The 12,745-nt window shown below is 44.7% G+C and overlaps 1 protein-coding gene across 1 annotated transcript; it reads right to left on the bottom strand.

Annotated features, from left to right (window-relative positions):
• Nucleotides 1-5,765: 5,765 nt before the first annotated feature.
• HAND2 (heart and neural crest derivatives expressed 2) lies at nt 5,766-9,859 on the bottom strand. Its single transcript, XM_015814895.1, has 2 exons — nt 9,278-9,859; nt 5,766-5,864 (listed from the first exon to the last, which is right to left on the bottom strand). Exons 1-2 carry the CDS (start codon nt 9,857-9,859, stop codon nt 5,766-5,768), a joined length of 681 nt encoding a protein of 226 aa, XP_015670381.1.
• Between the last annotated feature and the right edge of the window lie 2,886 nt (nt 9,860-12,745).

Raw genomic sequence — 12,745 nt, 5'->3', positions numbered from 1 at the left:
TTTCAAGTAGTCATATTAAGAAGCAGACATAGGTCACTTTGTCTGAGTACTTCCTTAGGTAAAGAAATACTAAGTGTTGTTTTCAGGCATCTGCAAACAGGCCTTTCTCCTCTCCATGATACCACCAAAGGGTAGGTTTCCCATCTATCCCAGTAGTATTCACTTCCTAGCAAATAAGCTTAACTTCCCAATTTACTGTAAATAAAAATACTTCGCAGCAGTACTCCTGCAAAGCTATAAAAGAATAGTCCATACGGAAGATATTATAGGTAAGTAAAGTCCCATTGAAATCAAAGAGATTTAATTGTAAGCAAATGTGTTTAGGATCAGAGTGCCAGGCTGCAACTGACAAAATCGGTTAACTCTTAAGCAGTGTAAATTGAAAATAAGCAAGTGAGAAGGAATTGCTCCACACGTTTCTATTGGCCAGCAAGCCAACTCCACCTAGTCCAATAAGCATTCCATGCTTTGGAAAGACCCCAGCCTTTCTCAGGGTAGATCCCTTCTTATTAAGTCTGCTACTTTCACCGGTCATTCTTTAGAAGGTATAAAGCCTGTCCTGATTGTGGTGATATCAGTAAGAGTGGTTGAATTGCTCTGGAAGCCTTGGTTAGTAGAGAAAGGATGATTGGCAAATAGGTGAGAAGCAAGAAGAACACCGTCCTGAAGATTAAATTTTTCTAAATACTTTAGAAAGTATTTAAGTATTTTTCTAAATATTTAAATACTTTAGTTCATTGATAAGTTTACCAGAAAGTAAGTCCCTCTAATCTCAAGCAAACTCAGGGACCACCAAACACTTACAGAGTTGCAATGAGGGGTTGACAACAGAGTCCTATGCAACTATTATTTAGAAGTAATTCCATTCAGTTCACTGAGACAAACATTTTTTGTATTGCGGTTGTAATGTGCAGTATAGAATATCCAGAAAAATGGAGCAATGGATTTGCTTTTATTTTTTCTGCAACTAAGAATCTTGGTACAGCCTATGGAAGCTTGCTTGCATGTTCAGCTTCAAGATGCCACAAGACATACAGTATTGCTCTTTTTATAAGGGAAGAAAAAACATTAGATTTATCTAAATGTAAAGGGAATACAGTATTCTTACGAATTTTCTTTTGTATATTTTATGGTTTTTTTTCAAGTGTGAGCTGCTTATGATTTGTTTTTGGGTTTGTTTTTTTTTAGAAATTGTGGGCTTGCAATCCAGATTGATCCCTATTTAGAGTTTACCTCTAATCATCCATGGGATACGAACTGTCTCAAAACTGACTTGAGGCTAGTTGTCTTCCATGGGCTTAAGTAGACCCAATGGATGGTACAGAGCTCCTAGCCAGCTTGATTCCGGTTTCCGGCTGGAACTTTCCTCCCTTGAAACGGAGCCCTTTCTAAGAAAGAGGAAAATAGCCCCAAAGCCCCGGGCAACCAGTATTGCCTCCTTCGGCTGCAACCGACACCCAAGAAGCCGCGCAAGGGCAGGAGCGTTTTCGGACTGCATCCGCTTCACTCCAAGCCCTGCGACTTTTCCGGGGGGGGGGGGAGGCTTTTTATTTTTAAAACAGTTGCACTAGCGCCTTTTTCACGAAGCTCTTTCGTTAATTTTCTCCTCCGATTACCTAAGAGACTTTTGCCGCACCTTTTAAGCCATTTTTCGCCCAGCCTGAAGGTGAAAAAAGGAGGAAGTTTGGCGAGGCTCATCTCAGAGTAGTTCTGGTCTCGATCGATCTGCGCGCACGCAAAAGGCGAGGGAGAAGAGCGTTCAAGCTTGACCTTCGCGGGAACTTTGCAGAAGAGGAGGAGGAGGGGGGGGGGAGGAGGGAAGACGAGAGAGCTGGCCGGGCGAAGCCTCTTGCTTTCTGCCAGACCCGCCCTACGTCCCCGCCAGTCGCTGCCCGAAAGGGCCACGTACTCTGACCAGGACCTTATCAGGCCCGCCGCTCCAACCCAGCGATCTCGGGCCAGGGCTCCTGACATCCCAATCGGCCATCAATTCACCTTCCCACCGCCCCGCTTCCCCATTTAGCCTTTAACGTCAAAAGCTACATTTTTGTCGGCTCCGGCCTGTCTAGGGCTCTGGCGATTTAGCTCCAGGAATGATTGCCCCTGAGAAAACAGCAACGGCCCCATTAGCGAGCAATTTAAAAAGCCCTTCCCTCCGCTTCCCTCTCTAGGCACTTCGTCGCCCGCCGTCGCCTTTTCCTGGGACCGCCAGCTGACCGAAAGGGGCCATTTTAAGCCCAAAGTCTAGAAATCATTTTTGCGGCGAAGGAAGGAAAGCTTTCCAGTCACTGACGGATATCTTCTATTATATTTATGCCCTCGATCTTGGGCTCCTAGGTTTGAAATCTCATTGCCTGAAATGAGCTTTGAAATCCACGAACGCTTATCAGCATATTGCGGTGTTGCCATCTGAGAAGGAAATGTTGGTTCTGGTTAGTGTAATCCACGTATGTTTTAACCATATGCTTTTGAACTCTGATTAACGAATCGGGCACCTCGGGGTAGTATTGTCCAGCCCAGGCCTTTGCGATGAATTCCCCCAATAACTATATCCGAATAAACCTGAACTGAACGCACTTTGGAAAACTGCCGACTAGGGGGGCTGGATCCTGCCTGCTCACTCGCAGCTTTCATTTCGCGTTGCCTGAATGCATGCGCGCCCGTTCACTCCCAGATAGGTAGACGGTGGGTCCATAAGAGAGTCCGGCCAAAAGGCCGCAATATTTATCGTTTCTCTGAGTTCTTGGAAATAACTTCTTCCTAATTGTCCTTCATGCTTCGTCTGAGCTGCGAACACTGGCGTGAGAAGAAGACTGCCTTCCTCAGATAACTTCTATAAATTAACCAGACGCAGATTAGAGTTCTCCCTACTGCCCGGGAATTAGAAGTGTTAAGAAATAAGAGTGACTCGGCGGAGACAATACCTTTCTTCCCTTAATTAAAGTGGGAAAGATTTTAAAAGAAAAATACCGGCGGCCCCAGAATTCGGGGCATCTGACTGACAGCAAGATCTGGTGTTTGTTTTTTTTAAAAAAAAGTCCAGTGTGAAAAATTGTGTTTAGAGGTTGTGAAATCATCGTTTATTGATTACAAGCGATTGTGCCGGGAGAGTAAAAATTCTCCAGGCGGGGAAGGGCTGACCCGAAATTTTGGTGACCTGAAAATTAACGCCCAGGACAAATCCTGGGAAGGATGCGGCGGCGGGGGGGGGGGCAATGTGGGATCCAACTTCAGCTGCAGTAGCAGTGGTTTTTTTCCTTTTTTTAAAGGAGAAGGGCGTTTTCTCGAAAGCAAGTGCGCCAGCCAGTCCAAGGAGTCTGACCCCAATGCTAGAAGAGGGCACATCATTCTGGTCGGTTGTTCTAACCTCGCAACCTGTAGTCAGCGAGGCCTGGCCAACGAGGCAAAACAACTGCTGCTGATCTTTTGGGAGGGGGCATCGGACAGCCGCCGCTGGGCCTCGGGAACGTGAATGGGGCAAGCCACTGAAAAAGGAGAGGAGCAAGCAGTGGTCGAGGTACATTGGAAAACTTCTTGGTATTTCTACTATAACTGACATATATGCCTTTCTCTTTGGATCTGGAGCAGAGCCAACGTGCAGAGGTTCCCGTGCTTTGCCGAGGGGTACAGATGCAGAAAAAGGAGCAAGAGAAAAAGAAAAGCGAAAAGCTCTCGTCACTTAGTCCCTAACAAAGAGCGGTCAAGCAAGCGGTCTTAATCCCCCCCCCCCGCTTCCGGATAAGTGGCTCTTAGATCTTATTGCCTCAACCTAAAATTTGTATAGTTATTATGATTGCTGGATCGACAATGCGCCGGAATACTCCAGCTAGGAATAATGGAATAGGACTCCGGTTCTATTTTGTTGGTTTTCGGAACCGGGGCCATGATTAAGAGGGACGGCCGGGGGGCATTCGTATTGTCCCAGGTGTCCGACCAATTGCCTTTATAAAATATGGCGTGCCCTCGCCCCAAGCAAGGACCGGGCCCTCGGTCGTTTTTAAGGCGCGAGAGGAAGACGTGGCAGCCAAGTCCGGCGCCTTTTTTCTCCGGTGTGGTTCCAAGTGCCACCATCGCCCCGCATCGCAAGCCCCCCTCTCCCTTCCCTCTTCCTATGCAAACAAGCCAATTCTAATTCGCCAGCCTTTTGCCAGAGCATTTTTTTTGTAGAGTTAAAAAATAAAAATGAAAAGGTCTTGGAAAATGTTCGCTCGGGGATATCGCAAAGTAAGGAGAAAGTCATTCACATGGTAAATGGCACTCACACACATTTTCCAGATGCCTAAAGTGCTATGTAACCAGGCCAACCGACCGGCTAAACTCTGCGTTGGCCTCCCCCAGTCAAAGCCTCTCGGTGATTTGCCGTCAGAAACCGCTCCAAACGACGCCTTGCAAGCTGGAAGGCCCGCGCCAAGCAGCAAAGCCAGTGTGTGTGTGGGGGGGGGGGGGGGGGGGGGGGGGGAGCCCTCATTCTGATAAGTGTGAAAGACAGACCCAGATTAGCTTCCGTCTTTGGTGTCCTCCCTCTTTCACAACAAACACCTTTCGAAGGCCGTGGTAAATTATTAGTCCATCAATAAAAATCAGAGTACAAAAGTAAACGGACTCTATCCCTCTCTTCTTCCCCTGAAAGCAAAGGAAAACTGGGTACTGCCGTTCCTTTTTCCATATCGACTCTTACATAAATGAAAGGCTAAGAAGTCTTCTCTCTTTTGATCACAAAGGAACGTCCCTTTGAGAAAAACCTGCTCCGAGCCAGAATGTCAAAATCATAACAATTGAATAAACGTGTCCCGCCTTTGGAATTTCTGTTGGCCCTTCAGTTTCCAAACCGCCTATGGAACCTCCGTTCTTTTCCCAAATAAAAACAACTAGACAACTTGTTTAAACTTGTTTTAAAAAACAACTAGACAAAACTGCAAACTGTTCTTAAGTACCTTTACTTGGCTGTGAAGATTTTTATATATTGTCTTCATAATCGAATTGTATTTTTAGGTTTACTTTAACCTAAAGTAATTGGTTAACTTCTAGAGATTTTTTTTAAAGAATTTTGAGTTTGGTTTTAAAGCCTTTCAGGTTATAAAATGTAAGTCTTGCTCTCAATATTAATTATTCAACAGCACGGATTGTAGTTTGCTTAATTTTAATTTTTGCTTTGCTTTTTTTAGGACTGAAGTGCAGATTAACAAAGAACTGTTAGACACTCTTTTCTTCACTGGTGGGTGGAGGGGAAGGGAGGGGAGGGAGAACTCTTACAATCCTGAACTCCTACCTCGGGTAAGATAGGAAACCTGAGGGTGGGGGGTGGGGGGAAACCAGGGGAAGCAACTGCTTTGGGTTAGAGTTATCCTCCACAATCATTCAAAACAGAGCAGGTATGAAAGGTATACACTTCATATTACACACTAATGCCTTCATTTTTGATTTTGATTTCCTTTTGTTCCCTGGGTTCTATACAAACAAAGCAACGGTAGCATTCATCACGATAGATAGAAGGGGGAACCACCATTTGGACGGCGGCGTGTTTCTTCTTACCACGCTTGAGTTTTCCTCTTCATTTACTTCATTGAAATATGGAATGCTTTTCTTCCAGGATCCACATTTTTTTTTTTAAGAAGAAAGGCTAGGGGAGGGAAATTGCACATAAATAAACCATAGGATTCCAAAACAAGGGCAAGAAGGAAAAAGTCCTCAGCTCAGCAACCTCGCTTGGAAGGTCCAGAGTCCCAGAAGGGACGAGTTCTCCACTCTTCACGCTCGTTCCGCTTTCACTGCTTGAGCTCCAGAGCCCAAACGTGCTGGGGCCAGCCAGTCCTTCCCTTGGTTTTCTTGTCGTTGCTGCTCACTGTGCTTTTCAAGATCTCGTTCTGTTTGAAAAAGGGGAGTCAAGAGAAGAGACAAAGCCATTATCCTTCCTTCCTCTCATTTCTGGATCACCACCTCCCATCCGTACCCTTTGGGGGGTGTTCTGCGGGACTGACCGTCAGACCTGGCTGCAGAACAGAAAACCTGAAAATCAGATTCAGTGTTTTTTATTTTTCACAAGCCGGTTTATTCACAGGCACTAGCGGTTCATAAAGTAATTAAGGTTGCAATCGTAGATGGTATCCACATGTCGGAAGCAAGTGCCAGTTTATTTCTACGAACGTTTACTTCTTTGTAGATTCGTGCTGGGGTTACTTTGCAAGCCGGCTGGGTCTCAAAGCATCTCGGTGCAAAGCAAGGGAACTGCGGTCAAAGAAACCTTACTCTCCCTTCTGAATTTATGGGATGCCCATTCAGCTTTACGTCTTCCAGACCAGCCTGATCACAAATCAGAACAAAACACTGCAATGTAATCCATATTTTAACAATTTTGACATTCCTTTCTGGGTGAATCATGGGCACACACATGCATACCTATTTAAAATCTTTATTTAAATCCCAAATAAAAAAATGCCTCTGATGATCATGGGGTCCTCTTAATTGCAAATGTATAGCCAAATAATCTGGGATTGTACTGATACGAAATGCAAAAACTGTGTAGAATAAGCCTCTTAGTAACCTTGCTGTAAAACACACATGCACACATAGCCCAGTCCCCAAATTCATCATTTTGCCATTCAGCTATATATTGTCTGCACCATATCTGCAAGAAAAATTGATGTCTCTGATACACACATGCTAAAATCCAGCTTAATTGTTAAATAGGCTATCTCAAATATTGATATAATCACAGTTAAAGGGTTTTTTTTTTCTCCTTGGGAGGGTAGCAAGTCAGAGAAATATATTTCCACCAGAATCCACCCTATGCCAGTTAAAGAGCAAATATTAAACTGACCGGTATTTTTCATTCTAACTATAGCCCTACAAGAAGGTTTGACACTGTTCAAAAAGGTTCCAGCTTTGAAAAATTAAACCATATATCTCCCAAATTGGATACATATTTTATATGGGAGATATTTCAATCAAAATGTCATTAATTTTTCCAGTGAATTTTTTTAAGTGAATGTGAATTTTTGAGGCCCCAATCCACTGCATGCTCTAGCTGCTGTAAGTTTATATATGGATATATTCCATCAATTTCATGGATTAGCATGCCTGCTTAAAATGAAATTCCAATTTGGAATTTATTTATTTCTTTATCTTGACCCTTTCCCAAACTACAACTTCAAAATGACTGTCCGGCTTGTCAGTAACCTTAATTCTTCTCGTCTGGTTAGGGATGCATCTAATAGCTTTCATGTCCTAAAACCTGACAATGTTTATTTCCATAAATAGTATCCCAAATATGAAAGAAAATAATCTGAGATTGTCGATTGATCACATGGGGAAACCTGCTTACAGTCAAGCCTTTTCTGTTGCTTTTAGCTTGCAAGAAATCAAGAAACATGGAAGTATTGATAGAAGAGGAAGTGCTTTCTATACGCTACCATATATAAGCTGTAGCTGGTTTAAAATAAAGTTGTGTGCCCATTCTAATTCTAAGCCCACCATTTAGTTTACTATACGAATGGAAGCAAAAATGCAGCCAGACTTGGATATTTTCTGAAAGAAATTGAGTAGAAAGCACCAAACAGTGTGAGCCAAGTGCAACTTTTGGAGATTTCAGTTAATGTCCAATTGTACATGTTTCCCCCCCCCCCCCATGGTGCCTGCCAGCTGTGTTGTGCCTTCTGCTGAGGATGATTAAATTTGTAGCTATCTGGAGGTTACCAGGTTGAATAATAATAAATAATGCAATAATACATCACATATTTGCAGTTTGCATGTTTATGTAGTGACAAAGGATACTCACTGGCGCTTGTGGGGGTGGGGGTGGGTAAATCTGAAAGTGCAATGCCTCCCGAAATTTAGAGTCAAACTATTCCACCTCCTCTGGGTTTGCCAGGCAGTTGTTATTGCAGGCATAACAACAGAGGGTGTCCCCCATCCTCTCTTCCTCTTCCCAAATTATATTCCTTCCCTGAGACATCTATAAATTCTAGGATAGAACTGGGGGGGGGATGGTCTTGGGCCTTAATTAACAATTTGAAGTCAAAATGTGGATTGTGCCAGGAAACTTGTAACTGGGGGGTTGCAAACTGAAGGTTTCATCCTCAAACTAAAATTAGCATCTTTTCCAAGCCAACCCACATCTGAGCAAAAACTAAACACTTGGATTTTAACTGGAGTGGAAATTTTTCCAACATTGGAGAGACGAATGAGAGAAATAATCTTTTCCTAAAACCAGTGATTTTTTAAAAAAGGAGTTCTTGGTAGATCTTCTGCATATCATTGCTGAGAACATTCCGAGGGGTTTCATTCAGGGTCAAGGTTGTAAGGATATTGGCTTCCAATTGAGTTTCTATAAAATCCTTTAGCCAATTTGTGGATCCTTGCCTAATTTTGCAGGTCTGCAGTCCTAAAAAGCCTTGAGACTAGAAGTCAATACAGCTGAAAGAATGATTTTAAAGGATGAGTTGTGATGTTGTCTAGAATCTAGATAAATATTTGTTTCCCCCCACCTCCCATGGACCTGTGTTAGAGTTACACAGCAAATCCTCAAAACTGGTCAGCAGGGAAGCGAAGGGGCTGCTCTCTGGATGCTCCCTGTCTTTCTCATTTTTAAAAAGTTTTCCTTAGGAATAAAGGAAGATGAATGTTTTATTATATATGAATATACGACTGTATCTGAGGACCATTTCCAATCAGCTACAGGAATACAATTCACACCTGAGGTAGGCATGTTCTCCTATCCACGGGCTTCTCATTTACCCAGCTCTGAACTCCAAAAAAAAATATATAATGCAATATTTATACAAAATTTGAAATACAAATGACTTCAAATTGAGAATATTTAATTTGGAAATCAACCCCAAATCATCGCCTCTGTCCCCTACAGCCAGCCTTGACCCGGGTCAAATTCTTCCCTACTCGTTTTGGCTTCATGAGCTTGGCTTGGGATCGGGGACCCCAAGCCTCAAGCCTCAAGCAAGCCTCGCAGCCCCATTCCAAACGCATTTCCTCCTGGGTCCACAGGGGAGGCCTTTCTAAAAAAACGACCCGCGCTTTTGTTGTATTACCCGAAACTCATTATCTTGTCCCCCGCCCTCCGGTTGGTCCCTAAATTTCCATCGATTAAGGGCGGACTTAGCCGGATGCGGCTAAGAAACGCGGTCCGCTAAGCTTCTGAGCAACGTCTTTCAGCCGCCCATCCGAAGGGAAAGGGCTGGCCTAAGCAGAGAGGGTTCGGCGTTGCTGGCCTGTGAGCCTCGCCTTTCCCACCCCCTTCCCTCCCGGGCCCGCGGGGGACACTGACCAGCTCCTTCTTCCTCTTGTCCTCCTTGAGGTCGGTCTTCTTGATCTCAGCCTTGAAGGCCTCGGCCTCGCCATTGGCGTCGTCCTTGGCCAGGAGGTCCATGAGGTAGGCGATGTAGCTGGTGGCCAAACGCAGCGTCTTGATCTTGGAGAGCTTGGTGTCGGCCGGGACGTTGGGGATGCACTCGCGCAGCTCGGCGAAGGCGCTGTTGATGCTCTGAGTCCTGCGCCGCTCCTTGCGGTTGGCCGTGCCACGCCGTTTGACCGGTCGGGGGCCGCCCCCCAAGCCCGGCGGCCCGCCGCCACTACCAGGGGGAGCCACGCCGCCCACGTAGTGGTGGGGATGCTCCAGGCCTGGCGCTCCGTTGGCGTACTCGGGGCTGTAGGAGAGCGCCATGCTATAGTCGGGCGGAGACATCTCCGAAGGGTGGCTGCTGATCAACCAGCCGTGGAAGTAGGGGTTCTCCTCGTGGCTGCAGCGGCTGGCGGCGGCTGCGGCGGCGGCCGCGGCGGCCGCGGCGGCGAAGGGGTAGCCGTCATGGTGAACCACCGAGTGGTGGGGGAAGCCACCTACCAAACTCATCGCCACCGGCCTTCCGCGGCCGCCCGCCACCCCGGATCCGCTGCCCTGGATCTCCGCTCCCGTGAAGACCCCCGCCTTAGCACCAGCTCGTCGCCATCGGGCAGGCGCTGCCAAGTCCCCCGGGCGCCGACAGGGCAGGATCAGTCCCCACCGCCGCCCTCATACGGGGCGAGAGGGGGCTTAACCTTGGGGGCGCCCGCCCGCTGCAGAATAGGTAAGGAAAGCAGCCCCCCTCTCCAAATGGATTGGCGGTCCTCCCTTAGCGTCTTCCGAGTTGTTGTCCAACAAAACAGCAATAGAACGGGCGGGTTTACTTTACACCTGCATTTTTTTCTAATTTCCCCACGTCTCCCTCCCCTCTGCCGCCCTGCTTCCCAGGCCCGCCGCCTGGATGGGAATCGCGCCTCCTTCGCTTAAAGTGTGAGCAGCCTTCTTCTCTTGGGCTTTAGTTCCTCTCACTCAGCTCCCGGGAATACAAAACTCAGCCAGTCCGTCTTCGGGGGAGGGGAGGAAATCCGGCGGTCTTCCTGCTCCGACGTGGAACCCGCTGAGAAGAGTGATAAGGACGGTCTCGAAAGAGGGAAGAAAGAGGGAGAGGAGGAAACAGAGCACAACGCTTAGATAGCAGACTCGGAGCTGCGCAACGCACTGGTCGATTTTCCCAGCTTGATCTCCGGGTACAGCTACATCTTTAGGGCAGTTCGGGTTAATATATGTCGTCAGAGGCTCTTTAGCCCAATCGCTGCAGACCGGGGCGGGGCATTTTGCTCTGAGCCATAAAACGTTTTTTGATCTTCGCGCTGCTAATTGTTCAGGTTCTCTTTTAGGATTGGCTGCCGTTCCTATCCGTAATATAATTAAAACAAACCAGGAAAAGTCTCTGCCCATCCCCCCTCAGAATTCAGAGATTAATGCAAGTATTTAACAATGCTTTTCTGTAAGTATCTTCGTGCCTGCCCTCTATTTTGGCGGAAAATCTTATCTATTAAAATGGATTGGCAGTAAAACTAGGAAGAGGTTTGATTGTTTCAGTTCAGATGTATTATTATATGATATTATAATGTAAGTATATATATTGCCAACCAATGAATAATATACCAAAATACAATAGTATTGTATGGTTGATATAAAATTATATCTATAATTAAAACTGGTTAAATTATTATACAAATATTACATTTACAAAGATGAAGGAAGAATATTTGATGCTGAGGCAAGCCATTTACATTGCCATTTGTTGTCACTTAAATGTAAAGCTTTCCACAGTTCAGAAAGAAAACAAGATCTGGAATATAATGAGAAGGGATCCAGCTACAGGACCATAATAGCCTGAAAATTTTATTAATGAGTCTCTATTTGCAAGCCACATTATTCCATTATACAGGTCTGCATAAGATTCCTTTGATATAAAATGATGCCTGCTTGTTCAGTGTTATTCATATATATATAAAAAGAAAATATCTTCCTCTCCAAAACAAGAAGAAAGGAAATGGGGGAGGGGGGAAAAGATAAAAGCAGAAATTGTATGCTCTAAAAAGGGGAGAACCGGGTCTGACATTAAGGAAACAGTCCATTGTTCAAAAGGCTGACCTGAGCCATGAATTAATGCCTTTCTTGCCTAAAATTATTTTAATCTTAATGTTTTTTTCCTCAGGCTTTTTGGTCTGTCTGGTATCCCTACCTGAAATCAGCTGCCTCTTCCTGGGTAAGTAATTGAATCTTTTCAACAGCACCTCAAGGTCTTAATTTTTACGTTTCTGCTAAAAAAAATATATTTCAGCATATGCTTGTACTTTTTGTATTTAACAATACAAGGCACATCCAAGCAGCTACTTTATGACTGCTATTATTAGTGTGGCCAGAAAACATGAGGAAAACATGTTTGACCCAACAGTAGTGTTAGGCTAAAAAATGCATGCATTTTACTATTTTTACAAATAATTCAAGGCAGTGAACATATCTAACACACCTTCCTCCTATTTTCCCCACAACAACCACCCTGTGAGGTGGGTTGGGCTGAGAAAGAATGCACCCAGCTGGCTTTCATGGCTTGAATTTTCTGAAGTATGATAGGTAACAAAGTCTTGATAAAAATTAATATACATATGTAATTTTTGTGCATATGAAATGTTGAGCATAGGGGAGGGAGAGAAAAGTTCATTTCATGCACAAACTAGATATTTGAACCTAGGCAACATCTAGCCTTGTCCCTAAGGCAGGATCAATATGTGGGAGAAAGATTTTTTTTTTCTCACCTGCATTCTTGGGAAGAAGAGCAAGGTTGAAATAGTCCCTAACATAAAGGGAGCAATAGATCAAATAATCACACTTATCCGGAGAATTCTTGAATGAAAACTTTTTTTGTTTCTGTTGCTTTACCCAGCATATGGGCTTAATGCTTTCTGATCATAGTCATAGAACTATACAAGAATAAAAGTTTCTTGGTATCTGTTGCTTAGAGAAAAAATCCTGAAAGGAAAATTACAGCTTACCTGTGACCTGAAAATGGGAAAGAAGTTGAGGAATACATAAAATAATTGTATAGGTTCTGGTCCATGAGAAAGAGCAGCAGCAGCAGGAGGAAACAAACAAAAATCCAGCCAAAACAGAAGAGGTCTTTGCACACCAACTCTGGATTTTGCAATATGGGCACCCTGTTTTATTTCAAGATTGCTGCTTGATCTAACGGCTACCCACTCCTCAAAGGGTCACAGCCAAAGGCTGAAGTGAGACAAAGTGTGATAGCTGCAGACCTTAAAGTGGACTGTGGTAGGGCTCATGTTTAGCTGTGGGACTTACTCCCAAGTAAGCATTCTTAGAGGTGCTGAGTAAGGATTCTTAGAGTAATCTACACATTTTCTGCCAGCAAGAGAAGCCTTGCTGTTA

The sequence above is a fragment of the Protobothrops mucrosquamatus genome, unplaced genomic scaffold (assembly GCF_001527695.2).
Source record: "Protobothrops mucrosquamatus isolate PMUCROS unplaced genomic scaffold, P.Mucros_1.0 scaffold292, whole genome shotgun sequence".
Taxonomy (NCBI): Eukaryota; Metazoa; Chordata; class Lepidosauria; order Squamata; family Viperidae; genus Protobothrops; species Protobothrops mucrosquamatus.
This window is presented reverse-complemented; position numbering and strand designations above follow the sequence as displayed.

Coding starts and splice junctions, on each gene's coding strand:
- HAND2 (XM_015814895.1), bottom strand. CDS start 9,859: ATGAGTTTGGTAGGTGGCTTCCCCCACCACTCGGTGGTTCACCATGAC. Junction 5,865..9,277: donor ACAAGAGGAAGAAGGAGCTG/GTCAGTGTCCCC, acceptor TTTTTCAAACAG/AACGAGATCTTGAAAAGCAC.